The 18,393-nt window shown below is 38.0% G+C and overlaps 2 protein-coding genes and 1 long non-coding RNA gene across 5 annotated transcripts; 1 reads left to right on the forward strand and 2 right to left on the reverse strand.

Moving 5' to 3' along the window:
* Nucleotides 1-255: 255 nt before the first annotated feature.
* On the reverse strand, nucleotides 256-6,357 carry LOC113723250 (uncharacterized). Of its 2 annotated transcripts, none has more exons than XM_072059566.1 (8): nucleotides 6,160-6,357; nucleotides 5,861-6,019; nucleotides 4,595-4,706; nucleotides 3,494-3,655; nucleotides 2,703-2,749; nucleotides 1,915-2,041; nucleotides 696-762; nucleotides 256-623 (listed from the first exon to the last, which is right to left on the reverse strand). In XM_072059566.1, exons 2-8 carry the CDS (start codon nucleotides 6,002-6,004, stop codon nucleotides 572-574), a joined length of 711 nt encoding a protein of 236 aa, XP_071915667.1. In that variant the 5' UTR covers nucleotides 6,005-6,019; nucleotides 6,160-6,357; the 3' UTR covers nucleotides 256-571. The 2 variants fall into 2 exon arrangements, with proteins under 2 accessions (XP_071915667.1, XP_027102223.2); XM_027246422.2 differs by having other exon boundaries at nucleotides 5,798-6,019; nucleotides 6,160-6,347.
* A 982-nt stretch (nucleotides 6,358-7,339) lies between these two features.
* LOC113702494 (large ribosomal subunit protein P2B-like) lies at nucleotides 7,340-7,925 on the forward strand. Its single transcript, XM_027223729.2, has one exon. It carries the CDS (start codon nucleotides 7,439-7,441, stop codon nucleotides 7,778-7,780), a length of 342 nt encoding a protein of 113 aa, XP_027079530.2. The 5' UTR covers nucleotides 7,340-7,438; the 3' UTR covers nucleotides 7,781-7,925.
* A 7,216-nt stretch (nucleotides 7,926-15,141) lies between these two features.
* Nucleotides 15,142-17,200, reverse strand: LOC140011507 (uncharacterized). 2 transcript variants are annotated; one of them, XR_011818693.1, is made up of 3 exons: nucleotides 17,020-17,180; nucleotides 15,787-15,856; nucleotides 15,142-15,709 (listed from the first exon to the last, which is right to left on the reverse strand). It is a non-coding gene; the product is annotated as an uncharacterized lncRNA (long non-coding RNA). The 2 variants fall into 2 exon arrangements; XR_011818692.1 differs by having other exon boundaries at nucleotides 15,142-15,856; nucleotides 17,020-17,200.
* Nucleotides 17,201-18,393: the final 1,193 nt, after the last annotated feature.

An 18,393-nucleotide genomic window follows, 5' to 3' on the forward strand; every position in this document is an offset into this window, starting at 1 on the left:
CATGAGATAAATTATGGAACATCATAATAAGGGAAAATGCAAACAATAAAGTTATGGCTTCAAAATGCCCGGTAAGATTGTTAATGTTACACACATGGCACAAATTTTCCCAGCTTTTCTCATTTCCTTCTGATAACACAACTAGCAGTTCTTGAAATGAATTAAAAAAAAATCCAGATAAGTCACAGAATTAAGAACATATAATTGTGTAATAGCAGGACTCCTAACATTTTCTCCAACAGAAAACTTTGGAACTGAGTAAATTCTTTCCTTTAATAATCATAAATCAATGTCTTTCAAAAGATTCTCTACAAGCAAGCACTGAAGAAGTAGGTATGCCTCAAACTAGATAGCATATTACATCCCCTTTTTTCCAGGAGAGAGAAAAACATATACTGAGCTATATTGATCCGCTAGTAGCAAAGATCTATTTTCTACAGCCTAAGACCATCTAACCCATCTAAGTTTCTGCAAGTTTGATAATTAGTCTTGTATATCCTATCATAAACAGAAGAGCTGAATTTCTGAAAGTCTAGCCATCACATAGATTAAGCCATCATCCTTCATAATCTCATGCATCATCATCATCACTGTCCTGTAGAAAAACTCCTCGTACTTTTGCCCTGCCAAACAACAACTGTCAAAATCACACAAGGGTAAAATATAAAATGAAGTTTGCTGGACAAGTCAGTGACCTGCGATAAGCTGGTACAACACGAGTTGTGGCTTTTGTTGATGCTGAGATTTGTGCTGCTTGCTTATCTGCAATTTGGAAATCTACTCTTTATCTTTCCATATATGAGGAAAAGGAAAGTGAGAAAAAAAAAAGCAAAAAAGAAAAGAAAGGGCTTGTACTAAGCCAGTTACGCAACCAGTTACTTAGTAACCTGCCTTTACAGAAAAAGGAAAAGAAGAAAAGAAAAGGAGAAATCAAATAAGAACCCAATTGTCAAGCCAGCAGTTGCCTGAATCTTGTGTAAATGAACAAGCTTGTTGTGAATTGATCCAAGAGATATAATATGTTCATAATAACGAAAGACAAGTAAAGCCACTCCATATGTCCTTGAACTAAAAGACACCAAGAGAGATCATCGACGTCATATGTAGACGTTGTTGGTTATTGGACACTGAAAGAGATGCATTACATGTTATAACTAGAGGACTAGAGGCAGTCAAAGCCACTTTAGATATCATTCAACGGTGGACTAGAGGATTCCAGATCATATTTGAACTATGTTGGTTATCTTGGACAAATCTAAGAGCATTAAACTTACATCTGCAGATATGATTATTCAAACATAAAAGGATAAGGATGCTGATAGATTACCAGGAGAATGTGTGAACGGAGTAGTGAGTGAATACATAAAGCCAACAGTGCTTAGGGGGAGTCAGAAAAAAGAAACCTAATCCACAGGAAAGTTGGTACAAATGGTACAGCAGAAAGTTGCATCAGTACTAATGTTCTGTGTTGTATATCTTGCTAGGGTGTTTTGAGATGTTTTTATACCAGATTGTATTATCTTTACCAAAATTGATGGACATAATTTCTGTTGCTCTTTTCATAGTCACCTTCAGCTTGTCCACATACATGCACCCCTTGGGTTCAGATAAAATACATTACTTGCCAATTCGAAGAGAGAATGATATACACCTCTACAGTGGAAAGATACCCTGGTTGCATGGTTTAGGAACAAGATCCAATCAGTCTCTACAACTGACCAAACACCATAAATGCATAACCTTTCCTTTAACCAGATTGTCACCCTATTTTGTTTACTATACTGATATCAGCCATCCCAGAAAACATATTCCTCTCAATCATAATCCCCTATGGTGTTAAACTAAGATCAGAAACTTCATCTTAATTACATAGCAAATACCCAATCAAGGATTAGCTCATCATGAATTGGGTACCTGGAGAATCTTGTGATGGCGTAACTAAAACACCATCTGAAGTTGTATCATCATTCATCTTCTGCAACTTTTGCTTTTTTGAGAATAGCATCGAGTTGAGTTGTTTCTGAAGAGTTTCACTCTTTGCCTGAAAAATAGATGAAGCAAACATATCATAAAAGAATACATAGCAATTCACATCATCCGCTATGCCACCAAAGAGATAAATATATCTCAACATTAACAAGATTCTTTAAATACTTGATTACAACAAGATGGCTAGAAAGGTATCACCAGACTAATCTCAGAAACCTTTTTTATTCAAGTTTTCTACAAACACCAATTTAGAAAAAACTTTTCAGCACTAATTATTATTGCATGAGAACCAGACACTTTCTCATGGTGTGCAACAGAAGTCAACAACCAAAACACAACCAAACATAATTAGGTCATAAGTTAACATTATGCAGCTCAAACTTTTAGGTTGCAAGTATTACAGAGGAATTGCTTCAGCTAAATCAAGATCCTCACAGCTAAAGCTTTAACTGGATTGACAACCAAAGGAGTAATATGCAATTTATACATTGTCGTAAGACAGATAGTAGCCTAAAGTCAAGATAATTCTCTAAGGAATCAGTACTTCCCAAATTTAATTTAAATGCCTCATTCAAAGAATTTTTCAAGAAATTGGTATTTTGTCACCAAAAGTAATATTGTTCACTAATTTGGCATCAGCTGGTGCAGCTTTCACAAGCTCAAGAAGAACATTACTAGAAGAACATTTTGGAGGGCTATAGCAACAAACATACCTGTTCTGCTGCTATTCTATTTGTCAACTGACAACAGCGTGTCTCCTCTGAAGGAACAATCAAAGTCATAGTCAGATAAATAACCAGATGCATGGTTTTATTTTATTACGCATATACTCATTATCAATATTTCAAAAACAAATAGAAAAATGCAAACACAGACAGAAAAAAAAAAACTCTAAGCACATCTGGGGAAGGCAATAAGAAGTGATGAATACTAGCCCAGACTGGTTGCTAATAAGGAGGAAACACCAAGATAATTATTGGTATTGTGCCAAAACATTTGCAAGTCAATTAGTGCCTTATCACCCATTTGGTGTTTAAACAAGAGCAATCAGTCACCTCTCCACCCTACAAGCTTTCCTTGCTTCATAAGGAGCCTCAAAGAAGGCCTTATATTAAAAGATAAAAGTTAAAACCTTGCAAAAGATAATATAACAAGAAGACATCTAAGAAAGTAATATGAACCATGAAGAAACTTATTAATCGAAAAAACCATCTACTAGAGCAGTGGAGTAGAGGAAACCTTGGTCTAAATACTAGTGGTATATAACTGCTTAGCTATGTTTGAACCACCTAATCACATTCTTCACTGAAATGAAAAGTAGAAGATGCCCTTTTCCACCAGTTTAAAGAGTAAGAGAATCCATATGGTCTGCAAAAATAAAAAGTTCCTTGTTTTCCACCATTCATAAGTGTATGTAGTATGAAAACCCCTTTCAGATGCCATAATTGAAGGGAAGACTATCTGTCCCTTATTTGAGCATCGCGAGCTTAGATGAGAAAAGAACCTTTTATAAGTGAAATATGCATATTCTTATATGCCTTGTACAGCTCCAGCGAAAGATTTGCCATAGCCTCACTTGCATTGACATCAACGAGTTTTACAAGAGAAACAGAGATGCGAGGCATTCCCTTTGCTTTTTGAGCAATTAATTTTGCATAAGCAGCGCCTGCAAAAGACTTACAGGTGACTCAGAAATCAGATACAAAGTAGAGACACATTCATGTAAGCTGACTAAGCATGGGGAAAGCAAAGCAAATCTTGCAGAGAAACAAATACAGGGCAGCAGTTGTCCCATGATTCATGAGGTGAAAATGACAACAAAAAGACAATATAATTCATTTTTACTGTAATTCACCATTTAAGCGCTCAAATCTAGAAGAAGACATGCCCATTTGGCAGCCAAAATGAACATAACACTTAGAAACAGCTTTAACTCCGGCAAAGTAAATAGACAGAAATCAATCTATACCATAAAATGGAGCTACTAGATGGTAGGGAAAACTAAATATATCTCATCATCATGGTAACCCTACTCTTTCTGTCTCACAGGAAGGAGACAAAACAAAACAAAATATAATTCCCAAGCTTATGATAAAAAAGTACCTTCTCCTATTGAATTCTCTTGTAATTATTTAGCAAAGATGGTTGCACTTGGGGGAATACACTGCAGATAGAATGGGAAAATTCAAGGAGCTTAGAGCTCCCCAATATCTTCCCCCCAAAAAAATTTTCCCATGCAAAACTTTCCCCAAAACAAAGAAGGCAGAAAGCAAAAATGCAAAATACGAGGTAAACCAAGGCAAAGAAAGGAAACCAAAACAATGTGAAAAATTAAGCCTCATTTACTCAGAAGAAGATATCAGGCCAAGCGATATCTGAACCCTTAACTGCAGTAAATCTAATCCCACAAAAATCAGATCATGCAAACGGTATGGTTGGTTTACATTCCATGCATTTAAAATAAGCTTCTAAGTCAGCAACTAAAACAAGAAATGATTCCTCATCATTCTTCAACATGTCCAACATAGAAGGTTTCATTTAGGGCAGAAACAGAAGGAATACTGACTTTATGCATCAAACCAAAAAGCAAAAGACAGTAAAACACCTCCTGATTTGGATTCTCCCTCCATAACAAGCTTTACGTCATCAGACTTTATTGAAGCAACCACGTATTCTACAAACTCAGACCAGGATCCACCTATTCCAATGCTGTCCCTCTGAGAATGAAGAAATTACAACAACGATGAATTTAAAAAAAGGAATCAAAACACAGTAAGTTAATTTTGGGAAGTACCATTCACAAAGAAAGAATTAGGGAAAGTATAGTTATGTATCCTTTCATGCCATAAGAAAGCAAGGTCCTGTTGGAAAATTGAACAATGACCTTCAAATCTAAGAAAGCAAAGTGTTATTTCTTTTAGAAACTCAAAACACCAAAAGTAGTCCAAAAACCCATCCCAAAGTTCCATGTGTAATTAGTAACTACCATACCAATGACACCACAGACTAAACTTTTTACTTGTTTAATAATGAACTTTAATCGTTAATTACTCAAAATGTCCAAATCAGTATCAAATCAACCTCCTGTAATGTCTGATTCTAATGGAAATTAAGAGGGTCAACAGATTTTTCTTTAGCAGATTCTTCTTAAAAGATGTCCCACCTGATCCATTGAGCTCAAAATTAGCAATCATAGAAAGCTTATACTCGAGATTTCAAGTTTTTAATATCTCCACAGAGTGAGTTCCTACAAGACTCGAATCAAGTAGCAAAAAATTGGGCATAGTCATTACATGCATATTTTGGCACATGTTCTACAAATTTTTATACTTTTTGCAATCAAAAGATTGTATGTGTTTTCCCAACCTTGAAAGTTTTCAAAAAATTTCTGAATTTTGGCAACAAAGGTGTGCTAACAATACTTTGTTTATGCAGATTCTGACTAAATGACACTGCTATAGTTCTACATTGCACTCATTTTCAATGCGTTTTAAGTTGGAAGCCTAACTTCTCTCACTTTTAAACGCACATCTCAACCATCCAACAAGCAATTTGTACCTCCTTTAAGAATCTTAATCAATTTATTCACTTACTCTAATAATGTACTATCAATTACTTCTTTACATTCCCTATTTCTCTTCCAATCTTTAGCTGCCCACAACTTAAACAATGATTCAAAAAGCTGCCAAAGAAACTCCTTCATCTAAGAGTTGTACGTCATGCTACCATAGGTGTACATCATCAACAGAATTTTTTTTTTTAAAAAAAAAAAAGGAACCCTTAAACCAAGAAAAAAGATCAGATTGACCATGTCTTCAAGTTGGCTATGAGATTTAACCGCTGCCCAGGTGTTGGAATGGAAGTCACTGACATGGATGCGGAGGGTAGATGGGTTATTTGGCAGGGGACCAGCAAGGAAGAGGAAAGGCTCCAAAGGTGTCGTTTGCTGAGGAGCTGAACACCACTCTGCTTTCAGCTGCCCAAATACGGGTTCCATTTCCTCAAACCCCATCATCCCTTTTATTTATCTCTGTCCACAAACAATAAAAATTCAGCGGAATTTAGATGCTTGAATTCAAACCTATCGTCTGAAATTCATCAAGAATGTCATACAATCACACACATAGAAGTGCGTTGTGTGTGAGAATTTGAACAGTGAATAAACTATACCTGGAAAAATAGGTGCTGAGAGGAAAAAGGGCAACAAAGTTTTGGGTTTTGGGTTTTGGCAAGAAAAATGTGTTAAATGCAACAATCCCCTGATTTTTTGTAACGGCTGTAGTATCTACCAACTAGATACGAGAACAACTCAAGTTCTCCGTTGATGCCAAGTGTCAAGGTGTCATTGTAGGAAGCAATTTTCGTTTCTTTATTTTGGTCATTAAAGAGTGAGAAATGTTTATTTGAGCCTTGGTGTCCAAATTCAAAGGTTTAATAGTTCCTTACTATTTAGGGTAGAGAACAACTCAAGTTCTCCATTGATGCCAAGTGTCAAGGTGTCATTGTAAGAAGCAATTTTCGTTTCTTTATTTTGGCCATTCAAGAGTGAGAAATGTCTATTTGAGCCTTGGTGTCCAAATTCAAAGGCTTAATAGTTCCTTCCTATTTAGGGGCTAATTGGTAAAAATGATTTAATTATTTTCATTTGTTCCTTTTGTTTGGTTTTTAATTGGTGGGAAAGGTCAATTGAATCCTTTTATGAAAACTAGCTCTTTAAATAGTTGCTAACTATTTAGGGTTATTTTTGTACATTTGAAATTATTTCTTTTATAATTTTTTGATCAAATACAAATAGTTGTTGACTATTTGTGGGTCCTTTTATCACATGGGCTGTTTTTGGATTAATTAAGATAATGGAGTCAGTCTTATTAGTATAACTCATGTTAGACCCGTTAGTTAGTGAAGCACCATAATTAACAAGTGGTTAGTTTAACACTTAGCCCTAATGATTCTCTATTAATCATCATTTTTGGTCGTTGTTTAGCTTTCAAAACCAGAATTTCCTTCCCCTGTCTTTCGGTGAGATAGGTACCAATAAGTCTGCAAAATCTTCACTTTTCTACCAATTCCTCCAACAACTAATTGTACTTCATTTTGATTGCAACCCAAAAAATCCTCCACATACACGTGAAGATTTCTTTTGCCCCCAAAATCAGTTCAGTGATATTTCTTTTCCCTCAAAATCAGCTCACTTTAGGGATGAATCCGGTACCAATTTATCAATCATTTTGGTACTTGGTTTGAATTTAGCACTGAAACTCTCCTCTTTTCCCGGTATTTGATTTGAAGTGATGTTTACTTTCAAAAAAGAATTTTTAATCATGTATGGTACAAGTACAGAAAATATATGTATGTTTCATTTTCCTCACGTTAAAACCCTATCCTCGGGCGCTGCAGCCGATCAGCAATCAATCTCTCCATTCTTCTGGATTTCCACTGTATCTCAGAGATGAAGGTGGTCACCGCATATTTGTTGGCCTTGTTGGGAGGAAACACCTGTCCCTCTGCCAAGGATATTAAGGCCATCCTTGCTTCCATTGGAGCTGATGTTGATGATGAAAAAATCGATTTGCTTTTATCTCAAATGGATGGTAAGGATATCACAAAGATGATTGCAGCTAGTAGGGAGAAGTTGGCTTCAGTACCCGCTGGTGGTGGTGCTGGTGTTGCAGTTGCTGCTGCTGCAGCTGGAGGTGCTGCCGCTGCACCTGCTGCTGAGGATAAGAAAGAGGAGAAAGTAGAAGAGAAAGAGGAGTCCGATGATGATATGGGCTTCAGTCTTTTTGACTAAGGAGTATCAAAGTGCTGGTCTTTTTCATTTAGAAGTTTCGTTATGTTTTTGTTTCTGTTTAGTATTAGTTGGTGTCCCTGATTTTGCTTAGGAAATGAGTGACAGAGATACGACATTCTTGTTCTGAAACAAGCTTTTTTTCCATCATATTGTTGCTTAAAAAAAAGGTATGTTTCTATCTTCTTTCCTTCTATTCTGAACTGCAATTTTCAGTTTGAATGTTGTTGCCTTCTATTAATTGCCTTCTGTTAATTAAAGACCACCATGTGTTTGATGTTATGGATAAAAGAATCACTATGATGGTAATTTTGTGGATTAGCTTATGTTTGATTTTCCTCTGTTTTTAATTTCAAATGTTGCATGATGATTTTAGCTGTTTGTTATGAATTGGAAGCTAGATTCACATATGTCTTTGCACAAATTAAATGAAGCGTTAATAATTCAGCAGACTCGCTAAATACTCCAAACGAGTCGGTCTTCTCAGGTACGGATGGCTTTATGCTCAAAACATTTGTTTTCAAACCAAATCAAATACGCTACTATTATCGACTATTCACATCACACTAGCACGCAGCGAGTTTTGGTTAACCATTTATCCAATTTTGCCGCTTTTAGTTTCCCGTTTCAAGTTATACGGCACAAACATCTTTTAAGGCTCGTATTGTATTCCGGCATTGGACACAAATGACAGACAAAAAATCTGCTAAGCAAAGGCTATGATGTTTGAGCAGCTTCCATGTTTTATACTACTCAATTTCATTTTCTACATTCTTTTTTAGACTTTTACTTTTTTCCATTTGGACAGCAATTTTCTACATTCTTTTTTAGACTTTTTACTTTTTTTCATGGTTAGTTTATGTAATTTACGGTTGTGATTTGCATATTATTTACCTCTTGAACCTATATATACATTATGACATTTTAGCAAATTATCCTCGTTGTTACAGCAAATTCAAAAAATAAAAAAATCAATAAATAGTAATTTTTTAATCCATAATTAAGTTGGTCATATCAGTGTGTAGGCCAGTGCGTAGCACGGCCGAACCCATGCTAGTTTATTGATCATCGAAGAGGTATACCTTGCATGTATGCCACATGGCTACCGAACTGCACCAGCTCGATTACTAAGTTGGCCTTGAATTCGAACTCATTAGTTCTCTTTGAATCAAGAGCAGGTAAAAAAGGATAAACTTGTGGCTCACAGAAGTAAGTGTAACATTAACCAACAAATGATAATGACTATCTTTATCAGACTAAGGATGGAAAATCGTCATCTACACTAATATTTATTCAACCAAATTATGGACTAATGTTTACCCAACCAAACTAAAAGATTGAATCTCTATCTCTTCAACACATGCCATAAGGTAAGGCATTTGAAACACAATACACACTATTAAACTCTTATAATTTTCGGCAATTGAAAACTGACTTAAACATCGAAGTGACCTTAGAAACTTGATCCTAAGATTCCCGACCAATTGATTCTTTTCTTATAGGTTTCTTAGAGAGTTATGCATTCACATGATCGAACTCCCTACCTTTCACATGACCGAACTCCCAGCCTGTCTTTCTAGTTTAGCTTGGAAAGAAGAAGTACTACTTCAACAATTGGCGTCATCTGTAGGAGCAAAGAAAAATAATTTTCTTATGGCAAAATCTCGTACTAAGAAGACTATTGGAAATACTAATCAAAGTAATCCCAAAGAAGCTCATGACAATCCTGGATAAACTTAGGACAACAATGATGATCAGATTTCAAAAGAGAAGAAAGAATGAATTCTGAAATTTTGTATTAGATAACCTCTCTTTATTTGAGGACATTGTTCACCAAATGAAAGGAAAAGGCAAGGCGAAAGAAGTGCAAAATTCAAAAGCTGTAATAAAGAGAAAGGAAGGGCAAGCTTTATCCTCCAAAAATAACTCAGATGATCACCCTCCTTAGAGGAAGCGGGTTCAATCCCCTCTTAGGGAGCACATTCTATTTTAGAAGCTGGTCAACATCACTCACATCACTTTCATGCTCGGTCTACAAGAAGTTATTTGAAGTGTCGCATGCCCAAGGATCCAATTTGGGATAAACTCGATTTGATCCTATAGCCACCAGTATGAAAACCTTTACACAATTTCCCTATTTGTTAAGCAAATTAAGGATTATCCTCTGTCGAGGAGATTCAAAATTAGTATCATGGATATGTATGATGCATCTACAGATCTAGAGGATCACTTGTTCAGGTTTCTTACTCACATGCAGTTGGAAACTGCTGCAAACAAAATTTGTTGTAAAACTTTCCCAATGTTCTTGAAGGGAAGGACTCGGCTTTGGTTTCAAGAATTGCCTCTAGGGTTAGTCAAGTCTTTCTCTAAATTAACAAGGTAGTTTGCAATATAGTTTGTCCCTTCTAAAGTTTATTCCAAGAATGTAGCACATTTAATAGTGATAAAGCAAAGGCATGATGAGTGTCTCATGAAATATGTAAAACCAGAAGAATTGGGAAAAGTTTCATGATTTTCTCATTGTCATCTGCTCTATATATACAAGTACAATGTGCATCAGGCTCCCGTGACTTCAGCCCCAATTTACCTAATTATGTGCAATTACCAATACTACCAAATATAGATAGATACTATAAACACAAGATACCCGAAACTGCAGCCGAGACTCCTTCACTAAACTGCAGCCGAGACTACTTCACTAATACACCCCCTCAAGTTGGAGCATGAAGATCAGAAATGCCCAACTTGCAAAGAATGTCATCAAACGAACGTTTGCCAAGAGCCTTGGTTAGGATATCAGCGAGTTGGTGAGACGAGGATACAAATTGGGGAAGAATGATACCACGACGAATCTCATCACGAACAAAGTGACAATCAACTTCGATGTGCTTGGTGCGTTCATGAAACACAGGGTTGTGAGCAAGATGAAGAGAAGACTGGCTATCACAATAAATCCGCATAGGAGATGAGTGAGGGACGCCAAGAGAAGCTAACAAACCCTTTAGCCATTTCAATTCACAAGTCGTAGAGGCCAAAGAACGATACTCTGCCTCAGCCGAAGATCGAGATACGGTATGCTGTTTTTTCGTTTGCCAGGAAATTGGAGAATCCCCAAGAAAGACAAAATATGCCGTCAAAGAACGTCGAGTCAAAGGGCAACTCGCCCAATCCGCATCACAATAAGCCGTAAGATGAAGAGAGGAATTAGAACGTAGCAAAAGACCTTGCCCAGGATGAAGTTTTAAGAAACGAACAACCCGAAGGGCCGCCTCCCAATGACTATGCCATGGTTCCTGTAGAAACTGTGCCAAGATATGTACACAGTAAGACAATTCAGGGCGAGTAATCGTCAGGTAGATAAGACGACCAATAAGACGCCGATAAAGCATAGAATCAGGAAGGATCTCGTCCTTAGCCAAAGCAAGGTGATGATTTTGCTCCATCGGTGTGCCGGCAGGTTTAGCACCTAACAAGCCGGTCTCAGAAATAATATCGAGAGCATACTTTCTCTGACAAAGAAAAATCCCAGTCGAATTTCGCGCTACTTCAAGACCAAGGAAGTACTTCAATTTACCAAGGTCTTTCATGTGGAAACAATCATTCAAGTAAGTTTTAAACGCATGAATGGCATCACTATCATTCCCACCTATCACCAGATCATCCACATAGACCAAAATGGTCAACTGAACTTTGCCACGCCGAAACGTGAACAAAGAATAGTCTGAGCCAGATTGCTGAAATCCATATTGAACCAGAGCCGCAGCCAGCTTGGCAAACCAACACCGCGGTGCCTGTCGCAGCCCGTAAAGAGACTTGCGCAGACGACACACTTTATCCGCTCCGGGTGCCGTAAAACCTGGTGAAAAACGCATATAAACTTCCTCCTCAAGGTCGCCATGCAAAAATGCATTGTGCACATCCATCTGATGCAATTCCCACCCACGGATCGCTGCTACTGCCAAGAAGGTACGAACCGTGACCATCTTTGCAGTAGGTGCGAACGTCTCAGTATAATCAAGACCCTCGATCTGATGATTCCCGAAAACGACCAACCGTGCCTTGTATCGCTCGATTGTTCCGTCTGCATGATACTTGATTTTGTAGATCCATTTACTACCAAGAGCCTTCTTTCCTGTAGGCAAAGTAGAAACTGTCCATGTCCCATTATCCTCTAGAGCCTCAACCTCCTTTCTCATAGCCTCACGCCAACATGAATGCTGCATTACCTCTTTAAAACTGGTTGGTTCAATCCCTGTAGTTACTGCAGCCACGAATCGACGATGCGACAGAGAAAATTTAGCACAATTCACATAGTTCGTGATGGGGTAGGGCGTACCTAAGGATGCCAAGGAAGAGGAAGGAGAGCTCGAGGAACTGAGGGCAGCTGTATGTAACACATAATCATGCAAACGAACTGAAGGCTGTCGCGCTCGTTTGCCGCGACCAAGATCGTCCGCTGCACCTGTAACCTCTGCAACTTCAGGTATTGGTACGATCCCATCTGCTGTCACGCCCTCTTCCACGGACTGTCCATCATATTCAGAGACTGGCGGAGGTGCCTCAATCTCAGGCACGTCCTCCAATATAGTAGGCTCAATGACAGTAGGCAGAGGATCTGGAGTTGCCGACCTTGCGGAGTCCGTATGGGCAAAAGGAAACACGTGCTCAACAAACTCAACATCTCGACTTTCAAAGCAAACCTTCCTATCTAGATCATACACCCTCCACCCCTTTTTACCATATGGATAACCCATGAATATGCACTTATGACTTCGACTTGCAAACTTATCATTTTCCCGATTAATGTTCTTAGCATAACATAGGCATCCAAATACTCTAAGATGAGAAATAGATGGAGGGCTTCCAAACAAAATTTCATATGGAGTTTTTCCATCCAAAATCAACGATGGAGTACGATTGATTAAATATCCTGCAGTGAGAATGCATTCTCCCCAAAATTGAATAGGTAAGTTAGCCTGAAAACGAAGTGCCCTACCAACATTCAAAATGTGTCGATGTTTCCTCTCAACTCTTCCATTTTATTTTTGTTGGGGTGTCCCAACCATGGAAGTCTGATGAATAATACCACACTCCTTAAAATAATCACCTAAACAAGTAAACTCTGTACCATTGTCACTGCGTATAATTTTGACTTGTTTATTAAATTGTCTCTCGGTCATAGCCAAAAAATTCTTAACAACATATGGGACCTCATGTTTCCCTTTTAACAAATAAACCCATACACCACGAGAACAATCATCAATAATAGTCAGAAAATAGGTAGCACCACAAAAACTAGCCTCTCGATAAGCTCCCCACAAATCACAATGAATTAATTCAAAAATATCACTAGCTTTCCGGTCACTAATAGGAAAAGGAATACGAGTTTGTTTTGCCCGGAAACAAACGTCAGAAGGTTCATGAACACATTTATTTATCTCTATACTACCGTCTATTGTAGGGAGCTTTTCTATGACTCGCACAGAGGGATGTCCCAACCTTTTATGCCACAAATCCATATTCTTGGCTGTAGCAGCTCCATGAGCACTAACCAGAGTCTCCCCTCGTGCGACATACAGCCCCTCAAGCTCTTCACCCACTCCAATCAGCATCCTCGAAGTACGGTGCTGGACAACACATAAACGATCAGTGAATTTCAAGATATAAACTTTATCACGGGCTAATTTTGAAACAGATATCAAATTGCATCGTATTTCAGGAACATATAAAACACCCTTGAGAGATAATTTTCCTACAAGAACTGTTCCTTCTCCTGTTGCCATAACGTATTCACCGTTTGGCATTTTCACGGGACAAGGAGGTATTCCTTGAAGCTCTACAAATGCAGTTTCCTTTCCCGTCATATGATGCGAAGCACCTGTGTCAAACAACCATTGTAAATATGCCTTACCATTAAGCCTTGGCCTTGGCTGAGCAACTGATGTATTATTCGTGTGAGTGTTCCAGAGAGACTTCAAAGTCTCCCAATCAGCTTTGCTCAAGTTCTCCAATCCAGCTTTATCAGAATCATCAAGTGGTCTCCCATGGGAAACATTAGCAGCCGCCTGTACTGCCCCTTGTGCAACATGAGCCCGTGCTACTCCACCACGACCACGCCCCTGGTTACCACGTCCTTTGCCTCTTCCTTGAGTCGAATTTCCCGGCCACCAGTCGGGATAGCCATGAAGACGAAAGCATGTGTCCATGCTATGTCCCGGTTTCTGGCAGTGAGAGCAAACTACTCCATTGTCTTTTTGGTCCCCCCCTGAATTCCGAGGGCCTGGGCTGACTGTTTTCATGGCAAAGCTCACCGGATCAGACCGATTGGGAGCTGCTCGCGTCATTACCTGCACTTGTTCTTGCTCCGTAACTTGAGAATAAACCTTATGAAGGTTTGGAAGAGGGTCTGAAGCAATGATGTTGGAACGAACATTACTATAAGATGATTCATCAAGCCCCATGAGGAATTGATGCACCCGCTCTTCCTCTTGACGCTGTTGAAGCCGTGTAACGAAGTTACACTTGCATCCATTACAAGAACAAGTAGGCATAGGATCATAATCATTCAAATCATCCCACAGCTTCTTGAGTCGACCATAATAAGCCATGATCGAATCCTCGTTTTGTTTACAATTTGCAACCTCCGTTTTCAATTGATGAACTCGCGCGCCATTACGAATAGAGAATCGCTGCTGGATATCGTCCCATAATTCCCTTGCCGTTTCCTTGTATGAAATCGTGGAACGCAAGCCTGGTTCGATGGTGTTAAATATCCATGACACAATCATGGAATTCACTGTCCACCAATCATCAATTTCATCTGAGTTCTGGTTCAGCTCCTTAATGGTGCCATCAATGAAACCTTGTTTCTTCTTTGCCCTCAACGAAATCCTCATGGCCTTAGCCCATTCTTCATAGTTTGGTCCTTTGAATTGTGTCTGCGTAATTAAATTCCCTGGGTTGTCATTTGCGCTCAATAAGAACGGCGAATTGGTCTTCAAACTTGAAGCTTTTTGATCTGTCATCGTCCTAGGATTTATAGTTCAGGGGTTCGGTATTGTTTTCAGAGCCAGAAGGCTCTGATACCATGTAAAACCAGAAGAATTGGGAAAATTTTCGTGATTTTCTCATTGTCATCTGCTCTATATATACAAGTACAATGTGCATCAGGCTCCCGTGACTTCAGCCCCAATTTACCTAATTATGTGCAATTACCAATACTACCAAATATAGATAGATACTATAAACACAAGATACTCGAAACTGCAGTCGAAACTCCTTCACTAAACTGCAGCCGAGACTACTTCACTAATAAAATATATGACTCGTTTCAATAACAAAAGTCCCCAACTCTGAGATAAGGATGAAAAGGTGGCAATGGTAGTGTTTATAAATGGCTTGAGAATCAATAAGCTATATTATAAACTTACTATATTAAAATCACCTAGGACGTTGGAAGAGAGAAAATAAAGAACTTTTCTTGAGAGAAGACTGCTTGAAATAAGGGTTCATAGGCATCACACCTGAGCTCTGATAGTATAGAAAATGTCCATCAACTGCGAATTGGAAGGCAGCTTTATGAATCTTTGGTCTCTTAACAATATTGAACCATGGTTAACTTGTGGGCAATGTATGGATACTGAGATCGTTAATAGAAACACCCTATTATGGATAAAAATGATGGGGGTCGTGGATGGTGGGAAGCTAGCTGGGCTTGAACAATACCATGCATCTGAAATGCCACATCGATGGTGGCAGCATATGGTTTGCCTACTGCTTAGCTAAGTGGAGCCCATAACGGACTGTCTTCCTAGCATCAAAATCCCCCGTGGCGACCTACTAGACTACATTACAGGTGACCTTCTTTGATGGAGGAGATGGTTGGTCGTCATCTGGGCGACCACTCTTCGATGCGATCTTCTTTTCCTTACCCTACCTTTTATTCTATTCAGTATCTGTGGAGGGTTGAACAACAAGAATATTGACCTATTGGGCGGTGAAAGACTAACCTGTTGTTGGTCAGTGAAAGACTAAGCAGGAGTTCTTGAAGACAGGAGTTGGGAAAATCTGCCATTATGACTATAAAAAATAAAAAAAAAAGGGTTAGATTTCTAAGTGTAAAGAAAAAAAGAAAGGGAAAATTATAAGTCTCATATTCTTTCTCAATTAAATCCCTATCCTGGTCACTGGATAGAAAACCAACCAGTTTGGTTGCTACAGTTTGACAGGTAAAGAACTCCTTACCATATAATTTGACTTTAGAACTTAGGAGTAAATCAATGGCATTCATGTCGAAGTCGGCAAGATATGGATCAGTTTCGACTTCCCCAACCTTCCAAAAATTATGGGGAAAGAAGTTGATTTTCACAAAGAGGAATTCATTCTTCCAATTTTAATGGAAGAAAGAACTTCGTAGAAAATATTGAGAGTGTCCGTGCTATCTTTTGCTAGTTGAATGCCTAGCAAAATAGAATCACTTGAGTTGAGAAATTTTATATAATACTCACAGAATAAAGGAAGAGAATAAGGAATTACACAAAGATAATGGTAGATTAAAAGGCCTATGATAGTTCTAACAAAATTGGGGTGTAGTTGGGTGATCCTAATCATCCAATAAGTAAGGATGTTAAAAGGAGCAGTTAGGATAGGAAGTCTCAGCACTAAGATGAGCTATTCCTTATAAATAGCAACGTATCCAAGAAGAGATCGGTTGGCTCTTTCATCAAGGCTAATTGCCCTAGGCTCGAAGGACTCAAGGATAGAATAAGTGGCCACTAACTTGTCTACATACCCTTGAAAAAGAGTAGAGGAAAAATTGGGGATATGGCAGAAGTTTGTGATAGCAGGGTCAGGTAGGTTGGTTTGAGCATTCAAGTTGTGGCCTTGGTCATGCTCCCCAACCTGACTATCTCTCTACTCAATATTGAGCACCTCTAGAGGGACATATTAGACTAAGGGTGCTATTCTAAGGCATTGGCCTATTCTATAGGATCTATTCTGAGATATACGGAGAGAGTTCTAGAAGAAGAAATGGGAGAACTCATGACTTCTATTGGCTCGGACAATTCTAGGATATACTCAAAATTGGAGTTTTGGTCAAAAAAAGCAAAAAATGAAGATGAAGAAGGCGAAGAAGAAGAAACGATTTCTACCATAATAACTTTAGAAACATGTCTGTATCTTGGTGAAAATGTAGTGATATCGAAGTGATCAGTCATAAAGGAAACATAAAAGAAACTTACTGATTAAAACATAAGGATGAGATTGCCTGAAGAATGAAAGAAGCAAATGTTCATTGGACAGAGAAGCTGGAATTTTCTGGCTGGATGATTGCACAATATTGAGAGTCTAGAACTTGGAGAGAATATGAGAAGCCAAAAAGTTAAGTTTGGTGTGGGAAGTCCCCTATTTATAGAATGAAAATAGAGGGAAGTAGATAGAATTTTGTGGACTTTTGAAATTCAAAAAAAGTAGTTGCATGTGAAATCTGAAAATGTGCACGAATTTCCAGGAATGATGTGATTGATGGACGTAATTTCTCAGAAGAATAGCATCTAGAGTGCTAATCGAGATAGTTTGGAAATAATGATTACCTAACTCAACCAATATTGGACTACCACGTGTCTAGCTCATTAAAGGTCAGATCCATTTAGATAAGAATGAATCTGACCTGGGGAGCAAGTGAAGAGATATACATTGCATGTATGCCATGTTGCTGTCAAGCTGTACCAACTTGGTATAAACTGAGATGATCTTGGATCCGAACCTTTAGGAAAGGATAAACTTCTGGTTCCCCAAAGATGAGAATAACGTTAATCTATAAATGATAATAACTATCCTTACCAAATAAAGGATAGAAAATCATCATGTGAACTACTGTCTATCCAACCAAACTAAAAAAGGTAATCCTTATCTCTCCAACACATTTCACTACAAAAACTTACAAATAGAGGTGCAGCCATAAAGGTAAGACATCTGAAACACAATACACACTCTTGAACTCTCATACTTCTCATCAATCGAAAACTGACTAGTGTGTTGGAGTAACATTGGGATCTTGATGTTAAGGCTCCTTACAAATTGGTTATTTCTTTGTAGGTTTCTGAGAGAGTTTTGCCTTCACACGATCGAGCTCCCTAGCTGTCCTTCAAGTTAAGCTTGATAAGAAGAAGTATTGTTTTAACAGTCATGAAACTTTAGTGCCAAATTCAAACTTTAGAAGGTATTATTTAAACCAACTCAGCCAACTCAACAAAAGAGATTTAAACTCTCCTTGGGTGTAGGTTGTTGCTTGCATTTTTATCCAAAGTTTCTTGAAAATTTCACCAACGGGTGCATAGATCCAATGGTGGTTAAAAAAATAGAAGGTAATATTTAGATTGCAAGTTTTTAGAGTTTTTTTTCAGAAAAATATATTGTAACAATATAATGTATTTGATATAAAAAAATGATTGAGAAATGTGTGGAGAAAATTTTTCGATGAAAATTCATAATCCAAGTTAGGTCTAATATGGCTAAAATATTTGTTAGAAAAAATACATTAGTATGCCAAAATTTGACAAAAATAATGAGTGTATTTGGATATTAGATTATTTGAAATAATAATGTAGCACCTT

The sequence above is a fragment of the Coffea arabica genome, chromosome 7e (assembly GCF_036785885.1).
Source record: "Coffea arabica cultivar ET-39 chromosome 7e, Coffea Arabica ET-39 HiFi, whole genome shotgun sequence".
Lineage (NCBI taxonomy): Eukaryota > Viridiplantae > Streptophyta > Magnoliopsida > Gentianales > Rubiaceae > Coffea > Coffea arabica.